Source organism: Sminthopsis crassicaudata, chromosome 2 (genome assembly GCF_048593235.1).
Source record: "Sminthopsis crassicaudata isolate SCR6 chromosome 2, ASM4859323v1, whole genome shotgun sequence".
In the NCBI taxonomy this organism is placed as follows: Eukaryota; Metazoa; Chordata; class Mammalia; order Dasyuromorphia; family Dasyuridae; genus Sminthopsis; species Sminthopsis crassicaudata.
This window is the reverse complement of record NC_133618.1, coordinates 656,165,798-656,193,643: the sequence shown is the minus strand read 5'-3', so window position 1 is coordinate 656,193,643 and position 27,846 is coordinate 656,165,798. Positions and strand designations below refer to the sequence as shown.

The 27,846-nt window shown below is 48.9% G+C and overlaps 1 protein-coding gene across 19 annotated transcripts in view; it reads right to left on the bottom strand.

Moving 5' to 3' along the window:
* The window catches only part of CAMK2G (calcium/calmodulin dependent protein kinase II gamma), a 58,924-nt gene that overhangs the window by 21,657 nt on the left and 9,421 nt on the right, over positions 1 to 27,846 (bottom strand). For all 19 annotated transcript variants that reach the window (XR_012487179.1, XR_012487180.1, XM_074296799.1 and 16 more), the window contains exons 3-12: positions 23,874 to 23,933; positions 13,885 to 13,939; positions 12,426 to 12,491; positions 8,746 to 8,818; positions 8,413 to 8,515; positions 7,937 to 8,020; positions 7,051 to 7,145; positions 6,466 to 6,588; positions 1,474 to 1,557; positions 1,040 to 1,082 (exon numbers count right to left, since the gene is read on the bottom strand). Coding sequence is in view for 17 of the 19 variants with exons in the window: in XM_074296799.1 (XP_074152900.1) it covers positions 1,040 to 1,082; positions 1,474 to 1,557; positions 6,466 to 6,588; positions 7,051 to 7,145; positions 7,937 to 8,020; positions 8,413 to 8,515; positions 8,746 to 8,818; positions 12,426 to 12,491; positions 13,885 to 13,939; positions 23,874 to 23,933 (786 nt within the window). In the remaining 2 variants the exon portion in view is untranslated. The remainder of the gene's footprint in view (positions 1 to 1,039; positions 1,083 to 1,473; positions 1,558 to 6,465; positions 6,589 to 7,050; positions 7,146 to 7,936; positions 8,021 to 8,412; positions 8,516 to 8,745; positions 8,819 to 12,425; positions 12,492 to 13,884; positions 13,940 to 23,873; positions 23,934 to 27,846) is intronic.

Below are 27,846 nucleotides of genomic sequence, written 5' to 3'. Positions count from 1 at the left end.
GAAGCCTTAAGGTCACTGGTCACTCCCTAACCACCCGCACCCTCATTCCTAAGCCTGGTTTGTTCTAATGCACTGCTGCCTTACAACTCCGTGCTTTTATTTTCCCCGGAATAAGGGTATAACCCCCTTCCTGCTGGAGGTCAGTGGGCAGGGCTTTCTGAAAGGTCCTCCTCCACTGAGGATGTTAATGGCAGCCGACATCCCTGAGCAGCAAGAGATGTGAGAGAAGAATGGAACCAAGAGGAAAAGGGAGGAAAAATGGCCACAAACAACCTAGAGGAACGAATGAGAGAGGAACCTCCTAACCCAGAGAGGTAGGAGCAGTAGCACCTGGAGCCAAAGGACACCTCCCTTTTTACCTACGCTTGCCCCGCCACGATGGCTGGACTTCCCCGGGCCGGGAAGGCCCACACAAGACAGGAGGAGAGGGAACAAAGCATATGTGAACATGGAGGCAGGTCTATAAATTCTTCTCCCATTTTTCCCACACACTCACAGCGTTAAGCAAGTCCTGTCTTCTCCCTCCGTTCCTTCTCTCCTTTACAATTATTATCATTAAGAAAGTAATAAGCACTTTATTCTGCACAGAGCTTGACATGTAGCATAATTTCTCTGGGCTAGTGGGCCGGGCTTGCTCGCCTCCTGCCAGGGATTAGGAAAACAGGCTGACGGGTCTAGATGTGCTCAGTCAGCAAGCTGGCAGTGAAGGCTGACTCAAGCAGCCACTACGGGACATCACTACATCTCCCCTCCCTCCACCACCCCCATTCTCCCTGATCACCAGAGGCAGCTAAGACTTTCAAGTAGAGAGAGACTCCTAGAAGAAACAGGGAGGCTGATGTCCAGATGTGCTAGGGAGGATTCACTAGAAAGTCTAACTCCAAGGCTTGAGCATCTCCATTTGGAGGGGAGCCTAACTCAGGCCAGCAACTTGGTTAGTCCTGAAAAGCTGCAGTTTGTCTCTGAGAACACCCCTGGGACCTCGCCCCCCAACTCACCTTGGGAGGACTGAAATGCCCCACCGGCAAAAAAAACTTACCTGAAAAATTCCTGGAAACCAACATTGTTGTGAGGATGGCACCCTGAGGGAAAAAAGAAGTAATAAATGGTGTGTACAACGAGCTTTAAGGCATTTATCCTGAGATCTCTTGCTACATGGGGCCATGCTGGTCAGGGGTGGAAGGTATATAGAGGAAAAGAAACAGACCAGCAACCTCTGGGAGGTAGAGAGGGAATAATACCGTCGGGGGAATGGGAGAGATCTGGGAGAGGACTCCCCCAGGGAGACTGGCACCTTAGACAAAGCCCCAGCTATCCCACCCTAGTTACAACTCTTATTACCCTCACAAACCAGCCCCTGGGGGACGGACCCACGGCCAGCACAACCCACCTATCCCCAACTTCCCAGCCTTCCAAATGGGCCAACATTAACAGAGCCCTGGCTTAGTTGGTGAGGGGAGGGGGACAGCTCACCTTCAGCTTTCTCCGGGCATTGAACTTTCGCAAGCATTCCACGGTCTCCTGCCGGTGCATCATGGAGGCCACTGTAGAGCGTTGCTGAAAGGGCAGATGGAGAACGGGGTTTGTTCCATGCTCTTTACGCCCTGCCAACAGCGCTCCACCTAAGCTGCCTAGTTCCAGTACCCACATGAGGGCCCTCACATAGGCTAACCTGTCAATGGGCACCCAAAAATGGGTGTAATCCTACGTAACCTCACTACACACTGGGATACTCAGGTCAGAATGACCTCATCGGTGTGAAAGTACTCTCAGCATTAATACACTCTACAAATGCAAGTTTTATAGGATGATAATAGAAAAATAAATAACAGCGTGCACTAATGATGCCTCCAGAGAGTGCTCAAGTCTCCCCAGGAGAAGGCAATGAAAGGACAATCTGATAGTTAATAATGAACTCCAAGAACCACAGAACATTACATCTGAGAGAATAATTTAGCATTTATTGAGTCCAATTAGTTCAAGTTACAGATGAGCAAACTGAGGCACACTTGGGAAATGACTCTATCCCAGGTTACCAGCACTCTCTCAACTTCTATACCCATCCTCATTGCACTTCCCTGGATGCTGACCCTGCAGAACGCCCCTTCTTCCCAGCCTGCACACAGGACGTTCTTCCTTAGGTCCGTGACTGAGAACCCTTGGCCATCTCCCTGTCTCATCATGCTTTCTCAGGCTCCTTTCCAGATTAGCTTCAGTCTCTAGGCTCCTAAGTGAGGGCATCCCCCAGGGCTCTGACTCGCGCCCTCTTCTCTTCCTGTGACCTTATTAGATCCCATGGCTTAATGAGTGTATCTAAGTGGATGGCTCCCAAGTCGATACATTCAATTTTTCTCCTCTTCCTCAAGGCCAGCCTGATGTTACAAATGGCCTGCTGAAATTAAGACACCTCTGAGGTACCACTACACACCTCTCAGACTGGCTAAGGTGACAGGAAAAGATGACGATGAATGTTGGAGGGGATGTGGGAAAACTGGGACACTGATACATTGTTGGTGGAGCTGTGAATGGATCCAACCATTCTGGAGAGCAATTTGGAACTATGCCCAAAAAGTTGTCAAACTGTGCATACCCTTTGATCCAGCAGTGTTTCCTATTGGGCCTATATCCCAAAGAGATCTTAAAGGAGGGAAAAGGACCCACATGTGCAAAAGTGTTTGTGCCAACCCTTTCTATAGTGGCAAGAAACTGAGAACTGAGTGTATTCCTATCAGTTGGGGAATGGCTGAATAAGTTATGGATATGAATGTAATGGAATATTATTATTTTATAAGAAAGACCAACAGTATGGTTTCAGAGAGGCCTGGAAAGATTTACATGAACTGATGCTGAGTGAAGTGAACAGAACCAAGAGAAAATGTAGACAGCAAAAGCAAGATTATACGATGATCAACTGTGATGGACGTGGCTCTTTTCAACAATGACGTGATTCAGGCCAATTCCAATAAACTGGGATGAAAAGAGCCATCTGCATTCAGAAAGAGGACTATGGGGACTGAATGTGGATCAGAGTATATGATTTTCACCTTTTTTGTTGTTGTTTGTGGTTTTGTTTTCTTTCTCATGTATTTTTTTCCTTTTTGACTTGATTTTTCTTGTGTAATGGAAATATGTTTAGAAGAAATGCACATTTAACCTATATTGGATTACTTGCTGTCTTGGGGCGAGAGGAAGGAAGAAGAGAGGAAGAAAAATATGGAACACAAGGTTTTACAAAGATGAATGTTGAAAATGATCTTTGCGTCTCCTTGAAAAATAAAATCCTATTAAATATTAAAAAAAAAAAAAAAAAAAAAAAGGCCTGCTGAACACCTTTGCCTCGATGGTTCATTAGCACCTTAAATCCACATGACCAAAATGGAATCCATCTTATTTTCTGCCCAAACTCATCTATTTTCCTAACTTCCATGGAGAGCGCAATCACCCTTTTAGTCACCCAAGCTTGCAACCTCAAGGTCAAACTTGATTCTGCCCTTAGCATACCTTCATATCTAATCAGTTGTAAAAATAAAATTTAAAATAAAAAAAAAATCTTCTTTATTCTGCCTCCACAACATCTGGCCTATTCATTACCTTCCTCCACCTTATGGCCCTCATGCCCTTGCTTGGGGCTTTAGGATTTTCCCTCTGGGATTATTTCAATAGCCTTAAAACTGAGGCGGCTTTCCGAGTCTTCCCTCTCTAACCCAGCTTCAATAAGCCACCAAATTAATTAATAAATTAGAATTAACACAAGAAAATTAACTGCATAAAAATTAATTAATTAATTACAGGCCTGATTTGATCGCTCCTACATGTAAAAATATCTTGTGATTTCCTCTGCCTCCAGGACAAAACAGCAAGTTTTCTGCTTGGCACAGTATGACTCTCACCCACCTTCCTAGTATTATGCCGTCATATTCTTGATCCTTCTCATGCTCACTCTCCATTGCAGTCACACTGACCTGTTAGCTATTTCCCATAAGGAAATCAGGGGCACTACACCTGGAGTCAGGAGGAGCCTAATTCATTTGCCTTAGACCTTTATTAGCTATGTGATCCTGGAGAAATCTCTCAACTTAAGGCTCGGTTTCCTTATCTGTAAAATGGGAATAACACCGTTACGACCAATCCCAGAGCTGTGAGGATCAAATGCAGAAAGTTCTTTCTGGAAGACGCCTGGGTCCCAGACCCACTCCCTGCCAGGGAACCCGCGGGGCTTTGGTCAAACTAGATTTAAAGCGAGGGGGGACCTTCTAGTCCAACCCTTTCATTTTACAGATAGGGAAACTGAGGCTGCAAAAGATAACTGATTTGTCCAAGTTCACATGGGCCATAAGTGGCTGCACATGCAACATGGAGCTCCACTATCTGCGCCACTTCCTCCCCAAGGCATTTCCTACCCTTCTTCCTCCCTTCCAAACCTCCCATTAATAGAACTTCTCTTCTTTTACTTCCTCAGTTTCACAACCTTGGAGTTGGATCCAGCGCTTCCATTTTCCTCAGCCCTCACATCACACTGATTCTGCCACGCCAGCATCTTCAGCACTCACTCAACATGGCTACCACCACCATTCAGTACTTCGTCATCTCAGTGCTTAATAACAATAATACTCTTCTAAAGGGTCTCCATGTCCCAAGTCTCTTCTCTCCAATCCAGCCACCATCCAGCTACCAAAAATTATCTTCTCTAAAACTCAGGTCACTCCTCTGCTCAAGAATCTTCACTAGCTCCCTACTGCCTCTGAGTTAAACTGAAAGTGCCATGCCTTGCACTTAAAACTCTCCTTTCCAGTTTGACTGCACATTCGTGTCCCATCCACATCTTCTACATTCCAGTCAAGTGGGGCTCACTTGCTATTTCCCGAACTTGCCACCCCATCTCCTCCTGCCTTTGTATCCCATTCCTGGGAGGCCTGCCTTCCTCCCCTCCACATCTTGACACCTTTAGCTTCCTTCATGGCTCAATAGAAGTTCCAGCTCTTGCCTAGAGTGGGCAGCGGCTAGGTGGCTCGGTGGACAGAGCAGGAAATCCTGAGTTCAAATCTGGCCCCAGAAACATATTAAGTCATGACTGGGCAAGTCACTTAATCCTGACAGCCTCATAAAAAAAAAAAAAAAAAAAGTAAAAGAAATTCACCTTTATTCCCCTAGCTGAAGTTACATTCTCTCTGCTCAAAACGTCTCTCAGTTACTTATCTGTAAGAATAAACGTTCTCACCCCAAGTTGTATATAACTCCTTGAGAGCTAAGATTTCACCCTGTTCTGTCTCCAGTGCTGAGTGCATTTAATAAATACGGCTGCCCATAACAGCGTGTGTTTTCTCTCCTAATTTGCCAAGTCTATCCTGCTACGGGTTTAGAAACTATGTAACTAAAAACTTGTTCCAATTGTGTACAAAGTAAGAGTAAACAGGATGTGAGAGAGCTCTCTGACATTTATTATTTTTGCTGCCCACCCTTTTTTTTTAGAGGAGGAAGCTGAGTTCTAAATAAGCAAGATATCCCTACCACAACAAATAAAGAGCATGTGAATTTAGATCAGGTGCTGCAGGAACCATCCTCATCACAAGCTATTCTGAATTTTTAAGACTGAAGAAGAATTACAGATCAATACTACAAGTAAACCACAGGGGGACTAGACATCTAGTGGAGACCTTTCTGCAGACTCACAAAGCTGGAAAGGACCCCAGAAGTCACGTACCCCCACCTGTACGTGACCAAGAATTACTCCTACCACATTTCCAACAGATAATCACCTAGTTCTCACTTTTAGGGCCTGGAGTTCAAATCTAGCCTCAGATAAGACCAGGAAAGTTACTTAATCTCTAATTGCCTCGGTTTCCTCATCTATAAAATGGGAATAATAACAGCACTGACCTCTAAGGGTTGTTATTATGAGGATCAAATTAAGTAATATCTGTAAAGCCATATTTGGCACAATAGTTGGCACACAGGTGCTTAATAAATGCTTATTCACTCCCCACCTCACTTTACTTGAAAGCCTTAAGTGAGAATCAATTATTATCTCTGGGCAGTTTTAGTTAATAGAAAATTTTCTCAGCCTAAACCCATTTGTAAAAATAACCGTTCCCCCACCATTCCCTTCTCCACCCTCTGGCGCCAAGCAGAAAAAAGTCACTGCCCGTTCCACACAGAAACCTGCAAATTCTTTTAGCCAGTTATTCTACTGTCTCTTTTCCAGTCTAAATAGTCCCTGTAATTCCTTTTCTTGTGACACAGTCTGATCATTTCCTTCATAAAATATGGGCGTAGAGAATCTTCCCCTTATCAAATACCCACATGCTGTAACCAACCTTAGTCAGTCTCAGATGCACAGTGTCTTGGGGTGGTGACATAATACCTTTTGTTGATACTGAATTCATGGTCCACTAAAACCCCCAGATCTTTTCCCAAACCTACTGTGGTCTAGAAAGGCCTTAATTCTCCCCGCAACAAGACACTTACGCAGACCCACGGGTGCTTCAGTGCTTGGTCAGCTGTGATACGCTTGGCAGGGTTTATTGTCAGCATCTGGTTGATTAAATTCTTGGCTTCGGGAGTCACAGTGTCCCACTCTGGCGATGGAAACTAGGGAAGGAGAGATGGGAAAACATGAGTAAAAATAGGAAAACAGGAGGGCTTCTACTCCCTGCCTCAGTTTCCCCACCCTCTGTGGGGTCTGGTCCTGGGGGCAGCACAGAAAGAATCAGACATTAAGTATTATGTGTCTCCAGAACACCAATGGCCAAAGACTCCAGACCCAGGAAGGAAAGAAAGCCACGTGGATGAGGGCAGGTGAAGTGGCAGAGAGAAGGTGTCCAGGAGTTCTCTCCTTCATTCAGGTTCTGGGGCCTGGGGCTGAACAAGAAGCTGCAACCTCGGGCAGAGGCTGGGAGGAGATGGCCCCATCTGCCCTACGCAGGTAGCCCAGGACCAGACCGGACACGGGACTAGGAGCGGTCTCAGCGCCCGTCCAGAGCCAGAGTCCGCTGCTTCCCCAAGCCCCTTTCTCCTTCCTCGCAGGCCCACCTCCTTTCAGCATGTGCTTACGTCATAGGCTCCAGCTTTGATCTGCTGATACAGTTTGTGCTGATCCTCATCCCAGAAGGGAGGGTATCCCACCAGAAGTATGTACAAGATCACACCTGGAGGGAGACAAAGAGCACAAACGGAACTAGGGCTGGCTGCCAGCCCAAGACACGGCAGGGGATGACCCAGGCTATAGTCACTCAGCACACTGGCAGCCAAGCCGAGGTTAGAACTCATCAGATTTAACATATATTTTAACATGTATAACATATATTGGATACATGGGAGGGGGGGAGGAAGAAGGGGAAAATCTGGAACCCAAGGCTACGCAAGGTCAATGTTGAAAAATTATGTTTTGAAAATAAAAAGCTTAAAAAAAACTCACCAGAGATAGATGAGTGGTATGTGCATGTGTGTATGTATAACCCGTGCATATGTGAATGTGTTTAGAGAATTATCTCAGTAAGGGGGGGGGGGAAGCATTTATTAAACACCTACGATGTTCCACTTTACAAATATTTTCTCGTCTGAAAGGAATTTCTCATCGCCACCTTAGGCTGTGCTCCTTAATTCATCTCTTTTTGAGGGGTGCAGGAAGTGGGGAACTGAGGCAACCGGCCCAGCTGGAGAGAGACATTTATTCTTGCATTTAGCATTTATACAATTTGTATTCAGTAGAACCAACTCCCTGGTCTTGTTAGAGGAAAGAATCCAACATAATACAGCAAAGTGAACCTTCTCTGTTCACTTGGTTAGAGAGTTATGATGGATTGGTCTCCCCTGGATATTTGAGTGAGCTTCCTCCATTCAAATGTTACTAACTGGCCCCCATTCACTCCCTGCCTTTCAATGCTCCTGGAAACTAAGGCTGCTCATACTCACAGCTGAGTGTGTTAAAGGGGCTTACCACAGGCCCAGATATCCACAGGTTTTCCATAGGGATCTTTCCTCAAGACTTCAGGGGACAGATACCCTGGTGTTCCAGCAAAGCCTGCATTGGGGAAAAAGGCACTGGTCCACATGTGTCTGCTTCCCAAGCACTCGTTTCCCAAGCTTCTCCCACTGCCCAGGCCTGGAACTTTTACTTTTTCTGAATTTGCATCAGAGACAGAGATAGACTCAGCTTCTGGATGGAGCCAGTGAGACAAGAAGGACATTGAGTGTATCACCCAGAATGAAGGACTAGGGGCACCCGGAATTTCCTGCTCATCTCCCCAGTGTTCTCCCCAAAGTAGAAGGAAGACAGAACTGTAAGACTGAAGCAGCACTGGACACAGACAGACTGGGTGCTGCGGGGAAGTAAGAAATACTGGAGTGTCAGCTCTTGTTCTGCCAGATAGGCAGAGGGAAAAGGGATCCCATGAGGGAGGGATCCCCCCTTACCGAACCACGCCTGCTGATCTCCCTGCACCTCAATGGCCAGTCCAAAGTCAGCCAGTTTGACAGCAGCACCCTTGCATTTACTTGCCAGCAGAAGGTTCTCGGGCTGAAGAGGAAGGAGAGAGAAATTTGTAATGACTCAGCCCTCAGGGCCCCCCTAAATCTGCTCTTCACATAACCTACAGGAGGAGCAGAGGAGAGTGAACTCTGCAACCCAATCAAAGGGCATCCTGCATCCTGCATCCGTCTCCCAGCAACCCGAGCACTCCCAGTGCTCGACACCAGATGGCGCCCGGATGCCACAAGGTACCACTACAGCAGGCTCAGAGTCAGTACCTTGAGGTCACGATGCACGATGTCATGCTGGTGGATGTGGTTGACGCTCTCTAGGATCTGATGAATACAGTGGCTGAGAAAGCAAATGGGAAAGAAAGAAGGACGCGAGGTTAGACCGCAGTCACTCCAAGCCCCAAAGTGGATAGAGCACTGCCCTCCCCCAAAGCTCAAGACCCCATCCCAGGAGACCATCCGAAAGGACAGCAGCCAGTGTCAAAGCATCCTCGGGCAGATCCTGGGAAGCACAAGAGCCAAGACTGTAGGAGTCACCTCTCCCCACCTCAAACTTGCCTGTGTGTATGTGTGTGTGTGTGTGTGTGTGTGAGAGAGAGAGAGAGGAGGAGACCAGGAGATTAAAAACTATTTTCATAATAATATTAAGTTGTTTTCATTTCTAACACAGCTTAAATATCAATAGCTACAACTCACGCAAATAAAAGCTCTTGGGGAGGGGGGCGGTCTGCAATAATTTTAAGAACTGCTGGCAAGAATGAATGAAAAAACATCTGAGCACCTCCTAGAAGTAAGGCAGGGTGCCAGGTGCTGTAGCAAACGATCCCTGCTTAGATCAGTGGGAAAGATAAGATCGTCGCTAATAAGAATTATTAACCAGTATTGTTCATTTTCTACTGGCTGCGTAGCATAATAGGCTGCATGACAGACTCGGGAAAGGGGAAGACTCAACTTCAGCCTCAAACCCTGGAGCGGCTGTGGGATTCTGGGCAAATCATTTAATCACTCTGAGCTTCCATTTCCTCATCTTTAAAAGGACGGTAAGAATAGCACCCACTTTACAGGCTCGCTAGTGAGGCTGACGGAGATATGGGAAGTGCTTGACGTGCCTTAAATGTGAGGCGTGCACACAGAGCCCAGCGGAGGGGCCGGGAAGGAAAGGTCCTGGTCATGCTTTTGTTTAGGGGAAAAAACCAGCTCAGGGTTCAACCAACATTCAGTGATTTCATTCTCTTCCTCTAGCAGGATCGTCTCTCAATCACCCTGGCTTGCTCCACCTGTGTTTCAGACTTCAAGTGGTACTCTGAGTCGCGGAATTTTAGGCATCCCGTCCTACCCACCATACTGCATATTCCCACGACCGGTCAGGGAGTGCCCAGAGAACAAGGGGGTGGTGTCCTGCCTGGGGAGGCAGGAAAAGCCCGGACAGGCTTGCTGGCACCTGGGCTGGGGCAGGGAGCCTCTGATGTGGGTCCTTTCCCCCAGGCAAACTTGACTTCCAGTTTCTCACATCAAAAACCCCCGTTGGGACTCCTGTCAGACCCTACAACACACAGAACAGGCTGCGGGGCCAGACAAGGAGGCTACTCCCTGCTCTCTCCACAAAAATGTATAATTAGAACAGAGCTGGGCCGGCAGAGAGCCTTCTGGCCAAAAATGGCAAAAGTGTGAAGTGTCCCAGCTGAGCCAGGCCAAGCCCACTGGCACCGTCATCCCCCCCACACTCCCCCCTCCTGCCTCAGCACTCCCCCCCCCAACCCCAGAGGCTTCCAGGGCTATCTCTCTCCTCCCTTTTTCTCTCAGTCCCCCTCCCCCCAGGGTCCCAGGCCATCCCCACTGGCACCAGAATTTATCTTCCCATTTGAGATTCTTTCTTGTGGCTTAAGCATCTGAAATTGTTCAAAGAGCCTCAAGAAACTTTATCTCCTCAAGAAATGACCAGAGCGATCCCGAGATCCAAATAAGCCGGCTATGGGAAGAACGCAATCATACCAAACCTGCTGGGATGGGGACGGAGAAGGGGAAGAGTCCAGACAAGGAAGCTGGACACAGCTCACTTATCTAGAAAACATCTGCATAAGAAAGATTTGAACCTGGATATAAGAGCGGAGGAAGAAGAAAACCCCTTTTATCAAGAAGCTCCTGGGGTGATGAGACCTCGCTCCAGAGGACAAGATGCGGATTCGGCAGCTGGCCACAGTGGTCAGAAAACATCAGCAGACCACAAGTCTCAGAGACACACTCTTAGGCCAATTCATTCATTCAATATTCATTCAATGAAAACATTTATTAAGGGCCTACTAGGTGCAAGGCACTGTGCTAAGGTCCTAGGGATAAAAATGAAGACAAAAATGAAATAGACTTGCAATCCATTGGGAAGGGATGGGTGTTAGAACGTGTACAACATAAATAAAAGATTTATACCAATTCATCTTAATCTTCATTAGACTGTGAGCTGCTCTTGTGCATCTATTTGTATTTCTGACAGCACAGTGCTCGGTTCATACTGTGTGCTTTATTAAGGCTTACTAATTTATTGATTAATTTTCTTGTTTTTTTTCCTTTTTTTGATTTCTTAATTTTAAAAATATATAATATATAAAACATATATGTTATATAAACACATATATAAATCATATATATTATATAAAAATATAAATATAATACATATAAATAAAAATAAAATTTAAATTTAAAAATTGTTTCTTAGTTTTCATCATTTACTTTCATAATTATTTCAATTTCCATTTTTTCTCCCTCCTCCCTTCCCAAGGCGGCAATCAAACTGATATAGGTTACGTATATGCAATCATACTGAACATATTTCCACAACTACCTCCCCCCCCCCACCCAGGCTGGGGTTAAGTGACTTGCCCAGGGTCACACAGCTGGGAAGTGTTAAGTGTCTGAGATCAGATTTGAACTTGGGTCCTCCTGAATTCAGGGCTGATGCTCTATCCACTGCATCACCTAGCTGCCCCTACCTTTTTTGAGAAAGTGTGGGGAGCAATCAGAAAAGGTCTCATGTAGAGATAACATTTGGGACACATTTTGAAGCTCCAGATTTAAGGATGGAAGTCAAAAGGCATAGGGAGGTGCGGATGGACAGAATGAGAGATGGGAGATGCAATGAAGTGCACAAGGAGCAACCAAAAAGCCAGTTTGGCAAAACAAAAAAAACTAGAAAGCCTAGAAAGATAAGCTGAAGTCAGACTTGGAAGGGCTTTAAATACCAAAGCAATCTGCATTTTTCCTAAAGGCAATAGGGAGATATTGAAGATTCTTGAGCAAGAGTGTTCCAGTCAGACAATGCACTTTAGGAATGGAATGTTCACATGGCAAACAGGCAAAGAATGGCTCCTGGAGGACAGGGATCTTTTCTTACTTATCTCTGTCCTACATCCTGCCTCCCACAGTAGCAAGGGCTTAATAGCTCACTATATGTAGTCTTAGAATGGCTGCTCTACACAGGAAGCACATTGGAAGAGGACATTTCTAAGAAAATGGGACTAAAATCTGGTTAGGCAAGCTTCAAGTGAAGTTTACACTCCTGCGACAGAACTGATGACCCTTCTTTTGTGAGAAAGAACCATTTATTTTTCCCGTTTGATACAGACCTGAGATTACATCAGGGTATACAGCAGTAGCGTCCAAAACCGACTGGCAACTTCTTCAGAACTTTTAAGTCTCAGCAAGTTATTTGGGGCACTCAGAAGCTGCCCTTGGTCATAGACCATGCTAGAGATGGGCTGAACTTGAACTCGACTCCTCCTGATCTCAAAGTTGGCCCCTAACTTTATCACAGCTGATTCAGTGAGGGAAAAATCCCCCGGGGCCACCAAGAGTGATAGCAAAATCCACTGAGCTCCAAACCAAAGAGCCCGAGCCGCAGGGAGTTTGCTAAATGCTGCAGGAAAAAAGCTGCATCTTTATTAGCTGCTGCTCACCTGGCATCGGCTTCACTGTAGTACTCTCTGGCTACAATGTCTTCAAACAGCTCCCCGCCGGTAACGCTGTAACCCAACAAGAGGGAGCGAGATGGAGTTAGAGGAGCCAGAAGTCGCGGTCCCAAACCCCAGGATGCGCAGGGAGGAATCAATCCGCTTGCGCACACTGCTTCCAGCAGAACCCACACCATGCAGGCTGGGCTGCCTCTGTCAGCTCGATTCCTTTACAGATGGTCCTGTTCCACTCTCTGAGAGTCTGGAGACTGAACTACCTAGGACTCAGCACAGGGCCTGCACAGTGGGTGCTTAATCACCTTGATCACTGATTACCTTCACTTGAGTCACATTTCTATGACCTTCACATTGTTCAGGAGGGCCAGAAGGAAACAAGATGGGCACCTGGAGAAGCCCGTTAATAAATCCGGAGTGACAAAATTCCCCAGTGAAAAAAGGGTGAAGAAAGTTTCCAGGAAAACCGAGAAGGCCTTCCCAAGATGTACCACAGCAGGAACCACTTGGAGCCATGACTAAGAAAGGCCAATTGGCTTCCTTCTAGACTTTTTGGCAGGGGGTGACAGCCACAGCTTTCAACTGTGTGGGGAACTCCATCCACCAGCACTGATTACTGACGCTGGCTACATCAGTCGGAATCTTGGGAGACCTGCTTGGGGCACTGAGAGGTTAAACAGCTAAGAGGTCGGTCTTCCTGGGTCAGCCCCAAAGCCTCCATCTCCTTTGGAGAATTAAAAGTGAAAAAGGTCTCCATTTCTTTGTAAACCTTTCCTCCCCCCAAAAACCAGGGGGTGGGGAATGCAAAAAGAGCTACAAATTTATCTATCACCATCTATTTATTTACTTTTGGCCAGATCTGTGATTATAATGGCTTAGGGAACTCTTGGGAAGGAAAGTCCCTCTACCAATGTAGGTCAACATCTTCTCTGCAAAATACAGTTTTGGAGAGCTGCAGGGAAGCACTTTAAAAATTCCACGGTTTGCCCAGAGTCACAAATTCAGTATGTGTCAGAGGTGGCATCTGAACCCAGGACATCCTGACTCAGCTCTCTCTAGACCAGTGGTCCTCAAACTTTTTAAATAGAGGCCAGTTCACTGTCCCTCAGACTGTGGGAGGGCCGGATTATAGTAAAAACAAAACCTCACCCTCTATCTCCGCCCCTCAGTCCATTTGCCATAACCCGGCGGGCACATAAATGTCCTCAGCAGCAGCATCTGGCCCGCAGGCCGTAGTTTGAGAACCCCTAATCTAGACATTATGTTATGCTAATCCCTTCTGTTTCTTGGGCAAAAAAGGGGGGACCCTCTAGGGAAACCACTTTCCCATCATCTTCTGGAGTCACAAGTTCCAAGCCTTTATCTTAAGGAGGGAAAGGAGTGCAGTGGAGGGAACCACCCAAATGCTTCTGATGGGAGGACTGGCACTGCCAAGCAAAGGGGCACTTACAGGTCAAAGACGAGGTAGTGGAAACCTTCTTCAGAAATACTGTCATGGAGGCGCACTGTAAAAGAGACAGTGAGAGAGGGGTTAGCGAGAAAGGAGACTCAGGAAGTCTTTTGGGGGAGATGTTCCTGCTCTCTTCCCTCTCCTTGCCCGTGTCCTTGCTTCCCTCCATCCTGGCACAACATCAAGGGAGCTGTACAAGTGATAGGAGATAATAAGATCTCATCTCTCATCAGAGCTCACCCATGCTGGGCTCCAAGTCGAAGGAAAGGATCACAATCCACTACAACAAAGGGTGCGCAGAACAAGCCAGAACGCAGAGGCAAAGCCAAGAGATGGAAGATTTGGACACACAGGGAAGAAGAAAAAGGGAAGTCCACTCCATAGAATAAGAGGAGCCCTCTGGGAGAACTGGGGGGGGGGAGAAAAATCTAATAACATTTTTGTAAATATATCAATAATTCAAAAAAAGAGATGCAGAGGAAAAATGGTTCTCTTCTCCTTTCTTGCTTTTGGGGATCACATCTTATCTGTTCCCACAACTCTACTGCAGAGGACCCTCAAACCTACATCACTCAGCTGAGCCCAGGCCTGAATTTTCAGCTGCCTTCCAGTATCTCCAACTCCCCGTGTTCAGAACTCAACCCACAATGAGCAATTATTAAGTCACTACTGTGTGCCAGTCAGGGAGTTTACAATCTGTCAAACCCAACCTGCTCCTGGGCTCCAAACTGCCCCGCTTCTATTAACATCAGTGCCATTCTCCCAGTAACTGAGCCCTGAAAGCTGCTTCTCACAACCAATCTTTGGTCGGGCCCCGTGGTTCTGACTTTATCTCTTCCATCCTTTTTGTCTTTTTATACTTGTGCATAGTTCACTTCTCTTGCCCAGACTGGGGTTTGTTATAATAAACTAAGTTCTCTGCCTCTAGCCTTTCCCCTTTGCAATTCCTCCAAAAGGAAACTTCATAATATGTAAGGTTGAGTTATTTATTTGTTCCAAAAAAACAAAAAACAACAACAAAAACAACACCCCCCCCCCAAATATAATCTCCTCAGCCTGGCATTCAAGCCCCTCCAAACGCACTGTACTTCCTTCACCTTATTCACAGTCTATGCTCCAGTCCAACTGGTTTACTTACTATTCTGGACCTCAATCTTTCCTTTTTCTCTATCCATGCATTGCTAGTCTCTCCCTCCCCCTAATCCTTAGAATGCACTTCCTCCATATTTCCGTCTGACGAAATCTTCCCTCTTTAATTCTGGTGCCATCACCTCCCTCAAGAAGTCTTTCCTGACTTCCCTGTCTCCGCCCCCATCCTTCTGCTAGAAAGGATCCCTCCCTCCCTCAGTTTTTCATGCTGTGATTTGAGATACAAATACAGAACAAGAGGGATCTGTTCACATTGTAACTCATTGTAACTCGCCTCATGGATATTAGTGTACATGTCTCATCCTCCCCACAGTCCGCAAGCTCCTTGAGGAGAGAGACAATGTCACATCTTAATCTCTGGATTTCCAGAAACTAGTTCAGTGTCCTTGTCCATGACATGCCCTAAAGTAAATGTTTGCTCTTGAATATTAGAAGGAAAGCAGAGAGGGAAATGGCAGAGGGAAGGGATGGGCAGAGATGCGAAAAGCAAAATGTGGCTAAGAATTAGGCAAGAATGCCATGGGAGGGAGCTTATGAAAGGGAAAAGCAAGATGGTAACTAGGATCCAGAGAAATGAATGGAGATAATAAAAGAAGATGGGAAAGGGAGGAGGATTATGGGAAGGTGGGCGAGAAGTGGGAAAAAATCCAGATCACTCAGGGCAAAAGACAATCATACACATCATCGGGCATCTGAAAAAAGAGCCGGGGCAGCCCTTCGGCGGTAGCAGATAGCCAAGGCAACGGGGCGAGATGTCCAAAAAAGATAGACAACGTGTAAAGATGAAGTGGAGAAGCGGAGGATCCCTTTCCTCTCCCTGCCCCCCACATCTCCTGGGCCAAGAACCAAGCTAGTCTCTCTCCAGCCTCGTGCCCACAAAGCCACCTCTGGGTAGCCTGCCAAGCCCCGATCATCATTCTGATGGAAGCGTCACCTAAGTAAGCTCTTGGGTTAAACTCCCTGGGTGCCCCTCCCCTCTTGGACCAAAGATGGATCCTCTCCTTCGGGCTCCTTCTTCTCCTGAACTCTTCTCTCCATGAGGGAAGCAGGCTTTGCCATGGGCCCCACAGGGGGTCCCTTCCTGGGTGCTGGAAGGCAAAGGGAATTGCTCAACAGTGCCTAAACTCAACCAGGAAAATTCTTGGCCAGGGGAGTAAAATTGGGAGGAGCCACTCGTATGAAGGCTGCTGGCCCAGGACTCCCAAGAGCCCCAATACGAACTGTTGCATTGTAAGGGTCCATACTTTCCAAAGCTCTTGCCTATTTTTTTTTTTTTTTAATCAGGAGATCCCTGGGAGGGAAGCGAACAGGAAAGAGCAGGTATCACCCCCATTTGAGAAATGACTGAATAACTTGTTCAAGGTCAAAGAATTGAGGCTACACTAGAGCTCTCCAAAACCTTAACAGGGAGCTTGCTTGCCCCTCCTCAAAAATCAGCCAGCACTTATTAAATGCCTAGGGTGTGCCTGAGGAACTACTGATCATCCACCCCATTCTCTCTCTTCTTCTTGGAGGGGGATGGATGGCAGGGACCATTCATCCTAAGGGACAGGCAATGATAGCCTGCTCCTCAAAGACAGCCCGGGGCTAAGTCTGCCTTGCCTCCATTCTTAATTGAAAGCTACCCCTTTCAAAGTCAGCAGAGAAAGAAGAAGGTGTCCTACCCAGGGATGTATAAACCTCCTATTTTGCTTCCCTCCTAACCTCGAACAGGAGCAACAACAGTAGTGCTGGCGTAATACTTTAAGGTTTGAAAAGTGCTTTAGAAATGTCACTTTATTTCATACAGCTAGGGGAAGTGGATACCATCAATAACCCCATTTTACAGATGAGTCAACCAAGGCAGACAAGAGGGTAAATGATCCATGCACAATCACACAGCTGATGAGTGTCAGAGGGCAGATTCAAATTTGGATCTTGCTGACCCCTGCTGTACCACCTATAATAATATAACAATTAATGATAATAATACTAGCTAACACTTATAGGGTGCCTTCAGGTTTAGGAAGCACTTTAGACATATTATCTCTTCCGATGCTCACAACAATCCTGGTAAAGTTGGTGCTTTTATTATCCCCGTTTTATAGATGAGAAAACTGAGGCGGAGGACCGCTATGTGATTCACCCAGGGTCACCCAGCCAACCAGCAGAGAAATGAGGAGGGGTCTTCCCGACTCCAGATCTCACCTCCTCACCCCATCCCTTCCCCTGGCACTTCTACCAGTGGTTCCTCCAAATTCGTGCCTCCTGCTAAGTGTGGCTGTGGCAGCTGCTCTCACTGCTTCCAAAAGGCCTTTCCCATTTAATTAAAAATTTGCTATTAAAAAGCATTAAAGTGTGTAATACAAATAATCCCCTGGAAATCATCTGTCCCAGAAGCTAATGACCAGCTTCGTTAGAACGGTGACTAACAGCGGCAGGATGGGGAGCTGACAGGCCAGTGGGGACCGCTGCGAACTCGGGCAGGCTCAGGGGATTACTGCAGAAAGGCGCCTCCTCCTCCTCCTCCCCCACACTTCAGGATCCCACTCACCCAGAGCCAAGAGCCCAGGACCCCTCCCATCAGCTCTGCACACAGCCCGCCAGGGCAAGCCTGGGAACACGGCAGAGATGCCCTGACACCAGTGGGCAGCCCCCACCCCCGCCTGGCCCAGGGGGAGCACAAGGGCAAACCAAAGGGCCCTCCCCGGGATCTCGGATTCAGAGCTGGGGGGAACCTTAAGCTAAGATCCTCATTTTATGGATGAGGAAACGGACACCCAGAGAGTTGATAAAACTTGCCCAAGATTACGTGGGTAGTAAATGGCAGTTAGCATTTGAACCTCAGTACAAATGCCTTTTTTGGTCCAGTAGACAGAGCGTCGGGCCTGGAGACAGGAAGACCCAAGTTCACCCCTTTCCCATTAAAGACAAACAAGACTGATCAATCCATTGCCTTTCAAGGGCAGGGATTGGGGAATGGAAGAGATCCGAGCTCAAATTCAGTCTCAGACACTTCTTGGCTGTGTGATCCTAATTTCTGCCTCAGTTTCCTCAATTGTAAAATACAGATAATAAGAAATCCACTTCCAATCAAATGAAATCACTGTAAAGTGCTTAACACAGTGTCTGGCACACAGTAAGCACTATTTAAATGCTAGCTTTTGCTACTAGCTATTATTATTAGCTGTGAGACCTTGAACAAGTCCCTTAAGCTGTTTGCCTCAGTTTCCTCATCTATAAAATGGGCATAATAATAGCACCTATCTTCCAAGGTTGTGAAGATCAAAGAAATAATAGTCATTGTGAAGCACTTAGCACCTATTAGGTGCTACATAAAGGTTAGCTCAAATTAGCTATTATTTTTTCTACTGCATCCCAGTTGCCTATAATCTTTCTAGGGTGGAGATTTTTAACCTAAGGTTCATGAACTTAAAAATGATAAGTATATTTCAATATAATTAGTTCCTCTGTAATCCTGCATGTAATATCTTGAAAAACGTTATTCTGAGAAGGGGCCCCCGGCGTCCATGACACACAAACGCCAAATGAAGAACCAAATGAAGAAGATTAAGCACCTACTACGCGCTTGGAGAAGGAAAATGGCTCCGGTATCTCTGCCAAGAAAACCCCCAAATGGGGTCATGAAGCGCCGGACACGACTGAACAACAGCGACTGTGTCGGGCATTGTGCAGCAAGCAGAAAGGAGGGGAAGGCAAAAACAGGTTGCCTCCCCCACTCTCGTCCCATTTAAAGCAAGGATTTAGACTCCAGCTGATTTTGCAAGTCCGACTGCTGGCCACTGCTGGGGCTGCTCCCTTCTCTCCCCATGCCCCCGGCACCCGGCTCTCTCTCTAACTCCCTGGTTCCCCGAGAGGCCGGCTCCGTTCTGTCGTGGGCAGTCTCAGACACCACGATTCCAGCATCCTATTTGTTTATAATATTTCAGCAATAAACCTAACTACTTTTCTTTAAATTGTTAAAGAGAAAAGAAAGCAAAACAAATAAATAAATAAATGAATGATCCTCAGAGGCTGGCCAAATCCCCAAATGCCTCTCCTTGATGTTGCCCGCAGCATCCCCACGTGCGTGGGCTTGCGGACTGACAGAGCCCCGGCCCAAAGTGGGACACTCCTGCTCCCAGCTCCCCTGAAAGCAGCCACGGGCACCCTCCTCTCTGCTAACAAACCTGTGTCACAACAGTGTGGGGAACAAAAGGTGGGGGTGCCGCCTGCTGGGCTCCCCCACTCCTTCCCAGCCACGGGGGGTTCGGAGCCCCCAGTGCCTGGGAGCCTCTGAGCAGGGAGAACATTGTCCCCAGGGGCACTACTTCAGCAAACGGCAGGACCAAGGTGTTTTCTCCTCTTGATGCATTTTAATTTCTCGCCACCCTCATCTTGAGCCTAAAGGGCCCTGGGGTAAAGGCAGAGAGGGTAGGAAGGAACTCTGAGCTCCTGAAGATGAAGGGAAGTTTCTTTTTTAGCTGTGGGAGGCAACTCAAGAGAGCCAAGTCACAGGGACTTGGATTCAAATCTTGCTTCTGTGGGTTCCGATTTGGAGGTGACCTTGGGCAAAGTCATTTCACATTCCCTCGGCCTAGGTTTGCTGGCCTGGAAAGTGAAGGGATGGGACTGGCTGGCTTTGGAGTTCCCTGCCAGACCTAGAGTGCTGGACACACAAAGAAAAGTAAACAAAGTCCCTGCCCTCCAGGAGCTTAGATTCCAGCACCACCAACAAAAATTCCCCTGGAACCACACAGAATGAAATAAATATGGAATAAACAGAAAACAACCCTAGAGGAAGGGGGGGGGGGGGATCTGGAAAGACCTCCTGCAGATGGTGGGAGTTGAGCTAATGATAATGGGAGAGAGGGAGGATGGAAGACAGATACAGAGGATCTAAGAGGGAGGCAGTGTTACTCAGTGAAAAGAGGCACTAGTTCAAGAGGCAAAGGATCTGGGTTCAAATTCTGCCTCTGACCCTCCCTGTATGACCCTGGGAAAGGCACATTTTTTTCTGCTGATCAACAGTCAGAGGTTGGTCTAGCTGCCCCCTGAGATCATTTCTAAGGCTATGTTCCACCAAGAAAGGGTGCGAGCTTCCCTAGGGGTGACCCATTTCTGGGGATAGCTGAGTAGCTCTCATAATAGCCCAGGGTGCAAATGGAGACATCATGCTCCCTTCAGATTGTGCTGGGCTCTGGGAACTCCCTTTATTGCTCCTTTGCAGGGATCCCTTGGAGTTCAGCTGGTACCCAGCAGGTTCTAACTCCTAGAACAGAAAGCAGTTCTACCTGGGGCAGAGAGAGTGAGCGGAACCTGAATCTCGGCCCTGCTCCCACCCAGTAAACCTGATGAAACCAAGTGCCTCTAAGGCTGCGGACAACTAGCTGCTGAAAATCTGCTCTCCCTCTCTAGCACCAAAGGCCTCTGGGATGGGTGAATTGGGGGAAGACGGAGCCAAGAGGGTCACAACCCCTGCAGGATGGGGGCCGAGGCAGGGAGAGAATGAATACGAGGCACCCAGCCACCTCTTCCCCCCTTCCACGGGCCAGGTCAGAATCCATGGCAACGTCCCCACGGCTCCCTCAGCTGGGGCTGCCACATCTCCAAGAGGGGCCCCTTTATACGCAGGAAACCAAGGCCAGACCTCATCTTCCAGGCCCTCTTTCTCAGGCTCATGCCCTCCCCTCCCCAGCTATTCGCATAGGAACAGAGCCCCAGGCCAACATCCCTCCCAGCAACACAAGGCACAGGAGCAGTCTTGTAATGGGGTCACCGCCAGGCCCACAGATTCTAGCCTTGCAGAGTACCCGTCCTGGGCCTTTCCTGGTGCCCTCAGTTACAGGGGCAACTCACACTCTGCCGTCCTTCCATGGGGAGGGGGCTGCCAAGTTAAGTTAAAACCAAGTCACACATATCAGACTTCTATAACTAGAGGTGGAAGGTGGGGGAGAAATGGTTAGAAATCCGTGAAAATTAGAAGTCCCGATTGTTCTCAGATATAATCACCTCATGCCCTTCCTATCTATTTTTTCCACACCCTCCTTTACTTTTCCTTGATTTTTTGGTGGAAATCCCACCACAGGCAAGTTGTGAGGCTCCACCTTTTACACTCTCACCTTTCTCAATGAAATCATTCATTCATTCACTTTATTTGGGGAAGGGGGAAAATAAGGTTCATGGGCCTAAGATCAAGAGCTTGAAGGGAATTTAAAACCCACCTAAATGAGGCAAGAAAGACCCTGAGAATATGAAGTGATTTTTTTGTAAGTCACAATAATAAAGAACAAAGCCAGAATTTGAACTCAGGGTGATTACCTCCAAATCCAACATGTCAGTCTTGTTAGTCATAAAATGCATCTCTCTCCCCTCCAGGAGCAACCCCGTGGATGAGGAGATTGGGAGTGGCTGCCTTGCAACCTGGAGGCTTATAGCTCAAGATTCACCCTACTCTGGGACTCCTGGGTGGCCATGGAGATCCACAACCTCTTTCTTCTTCTTCCTAAGAGCCTGTGGGTATTATTCTATGATCTGGATTCCCAGAATTCACCCCTTTCCCATTGAGGAGAAACAAGACTGATCAATACAACGCCTTTCAGGGCAGGGGGTTGGGAAGGCTCTTCAAAGACCACCCAGGCTCTGGAGCACGGTCAGAACGCCAGGGCCTATCAGCGTGAAGGTGTTGGTTTCATGGCACAGAGCACACCTTTGCACAACCTACAGTCACAGTTGCCAACCTGCTGCAGGGTGTAATTCCAGATGAAGATTTGGAGTTGTAAAGCCCTGCCTGGTTTGATTTCTGGTTTCCTCAGAACCGTTCCTCTCCCTGTGGCTTGGAGTGGGACCGGGGATCACCCACGCGGGAGCCTGCCACCCTCACAGGATCAAAGCGTTCCCACCAACCAGCGTGAGCTTCTGGGGGCATTTCTCCTTGCAAGTGCAGTGCAAAGAAGGCTCAGATTGCAGAGACCCAAGTTTAAATCCTGCCTCAGACACCTTTCTAGCTGTGTGTGACTAAGGGCAATAATATTTACCAACCCCCCCAGAAGCAAGGCAATGGGCCACGTGTGGGGGGAGAATAAAAGAGGATTTCTCCTGATAGTCTAGTAAAGAGAGATAAGATTATTATCAATAATAAAATTGAACAATAGCACATGGCACAGTGCCCGGCGTATAGAAAACGCTTAATAAATGATTGTTGACGGACTGATTGAGGGTTAGTTAGACTTGGAGCCAGCAAGTGCTGAATGTGAATCTCACCTCAGACACTAATTGTGTGATCCTGGGCAAGTCACTCAATAATTGAGACTCAATTTCTTTATCTGGAAAATGAGGCTCAAGATCCCTGCAGTGCTGACCTTACAGAGTTCTTGCGACAGAAATAACTTATTTTGCAAGTGCTAAAGCACTATATAAATGCCAGCTAGTTATTATCTTTATCCTAGACTACTGGGCTTTGCAGCACTAATAAATGAGAGGTGACTGAATTCTCCTGATGGTGTAAATCTTCAGAGCCCTCCTCTCTGAGAGGCGCCCAGGGCCTGGCCCTCAAGGCCTGGAGGAGCCCCCAAGTCTTCCAGCTATGGCCACGGAAAATTCCTTTCCCTTCCGGAGACTTTTAAACCCAAGCTCATGAGATGCTCCCCTGTGCCTCTCCCTCAAGACAAGGGCCTGGTTTCTGCTCAGACTTGGCAGCTGGCTTAATTTCTGGCCCCTTGTCAAGGAGCAGCAAATCAAGGCCAGTGATTTTGCCAAAGACTGCTTCAGCCGAACAATGTAAAATTTAACTGGAGTGGGTTGTGTCAGGCAAAACTCGGCAGGATTTGGAACGCCAGACAATCTACTCCTGTTCCCCCCATCAAGGAGGGAGTGGGAGGAGGGGGAGGGAGAATACTCCTCGTTTTTCTCTTCCCTTGGATTTGGAGTCCAAGCTGCTCCTGGGCAGCTTGCTTTTCTGGCTCTGGGGGAACACAAACCCAGGCACCATGGAAACCCCTCGAGTGTGCAAGGAACTGCGGCAGGGACAAAACGCTTTCAGGTACAGAAACAAAATCCTGGCCCGGCCGAGGTGGCTCGGGGTGGCCCCCGCTGAGGGACGCTGGCAGATTTATCCTGCTGCCTGGAACTCCGAGAACCCTGGGGATCCAGGCGAGGAAGGGAGCAAATGGCACCCTGGGCCGGATCTGGGGAACACAGGCCCCGACTCGGGAGCATCTGTGGCTCAGGAGGGGCGGTCAGAAGACCCGAGTCCGTGGGGCAGTGGAAAGAGCAGCAGGGACAGAGGACCTCCTCCCTCCTCTGAAGGCAGGCCCCAGCTCTCTCCTCTGTTAAATGAGGGGTCACTGAGATCACTCCCAACTCTAAAGTCTACAATCCTATGACCTTGGATTTTTTCCCCCACTGACCAAGTTGATAGGAGCATCAGTGGAAAATGGCCATCACAATACCCACCCACCTGACCTTATAGGAATGCTGTGGTCAATTGACTTTAAGAGTCAGGTCACCCCTACCTCCCCATTTTACAGATTAGGAAGCTGAGCCTCAGAGAAAGAGAAAACAATTTTCTCAAGGTCATACAGCTAGCCATGGCAGCACAAGCACTCGAAAGCAGATTCTCTGACTCCAAACCCGATGCTCCCTTCTTCCCAACAGACCTAAGAAGCACTTTGTAATTATGAGCATCCCCATAGCTCGGAATGAGACGGCTGTTGTCCTTTTTTAAACACATTAGAGCCAAACCAGACGCCAGGGGAAGAACGTCCCCAAAACAGAGAGCAGACATCCCCAAAAGACAGAACTGTTTCCACCATTTTCCATAAACAGGCAAGAAACCAACCAGTGCACCCAAAAGCACTTACCAATGTTTGGGTGTTTCAAGAGCCGGCATATTCGGGCCTCCCGTTCTAACTTCTGGTGATCTGCAATCATAAGAGAAAAACCAAAAGATGTCATCTCTGCCGCCCGTCTCCCCACGGGAGGATGCTCCTAGCAGCTCTCCCTTCCAAAAGCCCCCTCCTCTCTGGAGAGAGGAGCTGCTGCTCCCCTGCTGACAAATAGCTTCCCTCCCGAGAGAAGCCCAAAGACCTCTCTGCTGGACCTCACTCTCCCCATGAAGTAAGTTCTAGGTAGTCTGGTTCCGTTCCAGTTCTACATAAGGAAGCATGGGACAAGGGAAAACGGCCCCGGGTTGGGAGCCAGAGCACCGCGCTTCAAATCCCATCTCTGACGCTTATGCTTCACATAGAACTATAAAATTACAGGAGCCTCCGAGGTCCTTCCTTCCAAGCTCTAGCTCTGTGATCAGAGCCCCAAATAAAGGCAGGAGGGCCAGAAGTGAAGACTGGGCTCCCCAAAGATCCAAAGGCGACCGCTGCAGGGCAAAGGAGGGGAGAGTGGAATCCAATCTCCCCTCCAGGGGGGCCTCCCAGGGTCTATTTTCTTATCTATAAAGCCAAAGGGTTGGACTAGGCCTCTGAAGTCCTTCCAAACTCTGGATTTGTGGCCCCCAGCTTCTCCCTCAGTGCATAGCACTCTGACACCAGAACTTCAGGGTGCTGTTGCTCTCAGCTAAACTGTACCCAGAGTCTTGTACCTCATCCCTTCCTCCTCCTAATCCCACCTCCCACATACCGTCCAAGTTGTTTTTTCTCCAAAGATGGAAACATTTCTACTTAAGCTCTGATCTCGAGCATCCATGATGCTCAATTCAACATATATTAAGTATCTATTATGTGTAAGAACCTGGGATGGGAGGGAGGGGTACAAAGAGAAAACCCCAACAGTCCTTCCCTTCCAAGGAGCTTATATGAGTCTCTAGGGAAAAGCCTTTAATTTAGTCCAAATGTTTTTCTCCAAAGGTGAAGATATTTCTACTTACAGCTCTGATCTAACATCCATGATGCTCAATTCAACATATATTAAGCATTTATTACGTGTAAGAACCTGGGATGGGAGGGAGGGGTACAAAGAGAAAACCCCAACAGTCCTTCCCTTCCAAGGAGCTTATATGAGTCTCTAGGGAAAAGCCTTTAATTTAGTCCAAATGTTTTTCTCCAAAGGTGGGAACATTTCTACTTACAGCTCTGATCTCGAGCATCCATGATGCTCAATTCAGCATTTATTAAGCACCTATTATGTGTAAGAACCTGGGATGGGGAGGGAAAACCCAAAACAGTCCTTCCTTTCCAAGGAGCTTACACGAGTCTCTAGGGAAAAGCCTTCAGGTCCAACGTCAAACAAACAAACAAAAAGCCCTCGAAAATTCATGCTTCATTAAGCCCTCTGCCATCCTATCCCCCCACGCTGCAGGGACCTCTGGGTACCACATAACTGTAAGGCGCTGGGGGACTGGCGGCCCTCCCCGGTGGGATAAGCCCTCGGGAGGCAGCTCTGGATCACCCAAGGAGGGGAAGCGGGCAGAGATGAGGAGAGTGTCCTTGTTGCCTGGCTAATCCAGGCCAGCTGCTCATCTGGATCGGCCCTTCCCGCCCCCGGGCTCAGCGTGGTTCCTACGCACACTTGGACTTTCTAGGATACAGCTAAGGGAGGGCTGGGCGCAAGCATCCTTCCCACGCCTGACTAACGCCCGGGATCCCAGGCTGGGGCAGAGTGGGATTAGCAGTGTGAGCCGGGCTGCAGGGGACCCCCCCAGCTGTGAGTGGGGGGCCATCGGGGACGGCCCTGCCAGCGGGCATGGGGCACCTGAAGCTGCAGGTCTCGCTGCCAGCCCCGCAGACTTGTGGCGTCTGCCTCGCAGCCAGGGTGGGCAAGAGGATGGCATGGGAGGCCTGAGGAGATTAATGCTTATCTCCGCTCTTAAATCTCTTACTAGCTAATGGTTACAGACCCAGGGCAACCACGGCACTAAAAATAAGGGAGCTCAAGCATTACCAGGGAGTCCAAGTGTGAAGGAGATGGCCCACCCTTTCTCCCTGGCGGGGACGGAAGGACACAGAGCCCAGCCTTGGCTCCCGTGCCCGGTTCTCCTCTCCTTCGCCCTCTAGACTGGCAGGCACAGTTTCTCAGGCTGAGCCCACCCTGGGAAGGACCGGGCTCTGCCGCACTCTTGCTCCAAGGCCCAGAACCTGGTGAAAGGCTCCGGTTTGGGAGGAGGGAAGCAACACAATTCAGCATTTTGTCAGCACTCAAGATGCGCACCGGGCTGAGGAGGAAGTAGCCCCTGCCCTCAGCAGCTTCTGCTCTGGAGGAGGAGGCCCCCATACATAGAGAAACCCAGACAAGATGCTCCCAGTGGGGCAAACCTCCGGGCAAGAACTCAGGAAGGTGGTTGGAAGTGTGGGGTACAACAGGGGCCAGAGCCCCAGCCCAGCTGCCCTGACCTCGGGCTTGGCCCCCCATAGGCCCCAGCATGAGAGAGCAGGGACTCCAGCCCAGGCCGAAGGTGGCCCCCCAACCCCTGGCGGCATTCCACCGCGGCTGGGGCTTCTTGCTCCCCATTTTGGGTGGGGGAAACCCCAGGGCCCCGTGTCAGGGCAAAAGACTCAGCAGCGGGGGCTGCTCTGGCGGGATGTGAAATCCCCTCTGGTCCCCAGCCCGGGTGCGGGATGGCTCCACTTCCTCAGCCCCTGGATGGCACGCGGCTGCCCCGAGGATGCTTTGTGCTCATCGAGCGTGTGGTTTCTGACTGCCACGCGCTTTGCGCTTTCTACCTCTCCCCTGCAGAAGCCCGGCCATCCCTCCAGAGCTCCAACTGTTATCTCCGGCCTCCCCCACCCCCCAGCACTTCCTGTCCTACAGCACCCCCCTGGGCCACTTCTCCGGCTCCTCCCCAGCAGGAACCAGTGCCGGTGGGCCCTTCCTCCAGAGCCACCTTAGCTAAACCCCCCAGCAGGGGAAGGGCAGCACTCCGGGAGCCCAGCTCGCAGTCTGGGCTTATTAAGTGCTCTAGTTCTTAGCTGTGCCCCTTTCTTCCCCCACAACCTTCTTCCCAGCACGTTTCAGAGGATCAAGCTTGCCCTGCTGGGGGGTACAAGCCCTAACCTCTTCAGCTCCCCCCCACCCCCCAATCCGGGCTCCAGGACCCCGCCCCCCAGCCCAGTCCCCACCCTCCACCCCCTTCCTGTTCAAAACCCAGCCACTTCCCGCTTCTGCAGAAGGCCGCTTCCTGCCGCCTGCTGCTGCTGCCATGGCTAGGGACCCACGCTGGCCCCCGGGCCCGGCTCCAACCACAGCCCACTGGCCCTCTATCTCCCCCCCAGAACCACAGCAGCAGCTTCTGCTTTCTCTGCACAGCAAGCACCCACACTCCCCCTCCCTCAAAGGCCCAGGGGCAAATCCCTGCCTTCTACCCATGGATCCCAGGGCCAGGCTCTGGGCGAGTGGAGGAGCTGGGGTGCCTGCCCTCCCCCCACCCCCCTAGCCCAGGACCGGGGCTCCCCAACGACCCTGCGGCTCACACAGACAGGGCCCAGGAAGAGCCTGCAAGGGCAGTGTTTACCAGGAAGGGCTCAGGCAGAGAAGGAGCAGCTCTCCCTGCCCCAGACGTAACCCTCGCCCTGGGATCAACACCTGCAATCAGCCAGGCGGAATTACCCTGCACCTCCGAGGGGGCTGGTCCTGGTTCTGCTTCTGGTTCTGATCCTAAGGAGGAGGGCGCAAGCATTTATTAAGCACCAGCTGTACACCAGGCACTCTACAAACACTGCATCATTTGGTCCCCACAACATAGGGAAAGTACCAGCTATTATTTTCCCCATTTTACAGAGGGGGAAACTGAGGCAGTGGAAGTTAAGGGGCTTGTCCAGGTCACATAGCTACTAAGTGTCTGGGGCCACATTTGACTCTGCCCATGGAGACATCCACCTGCTTCCA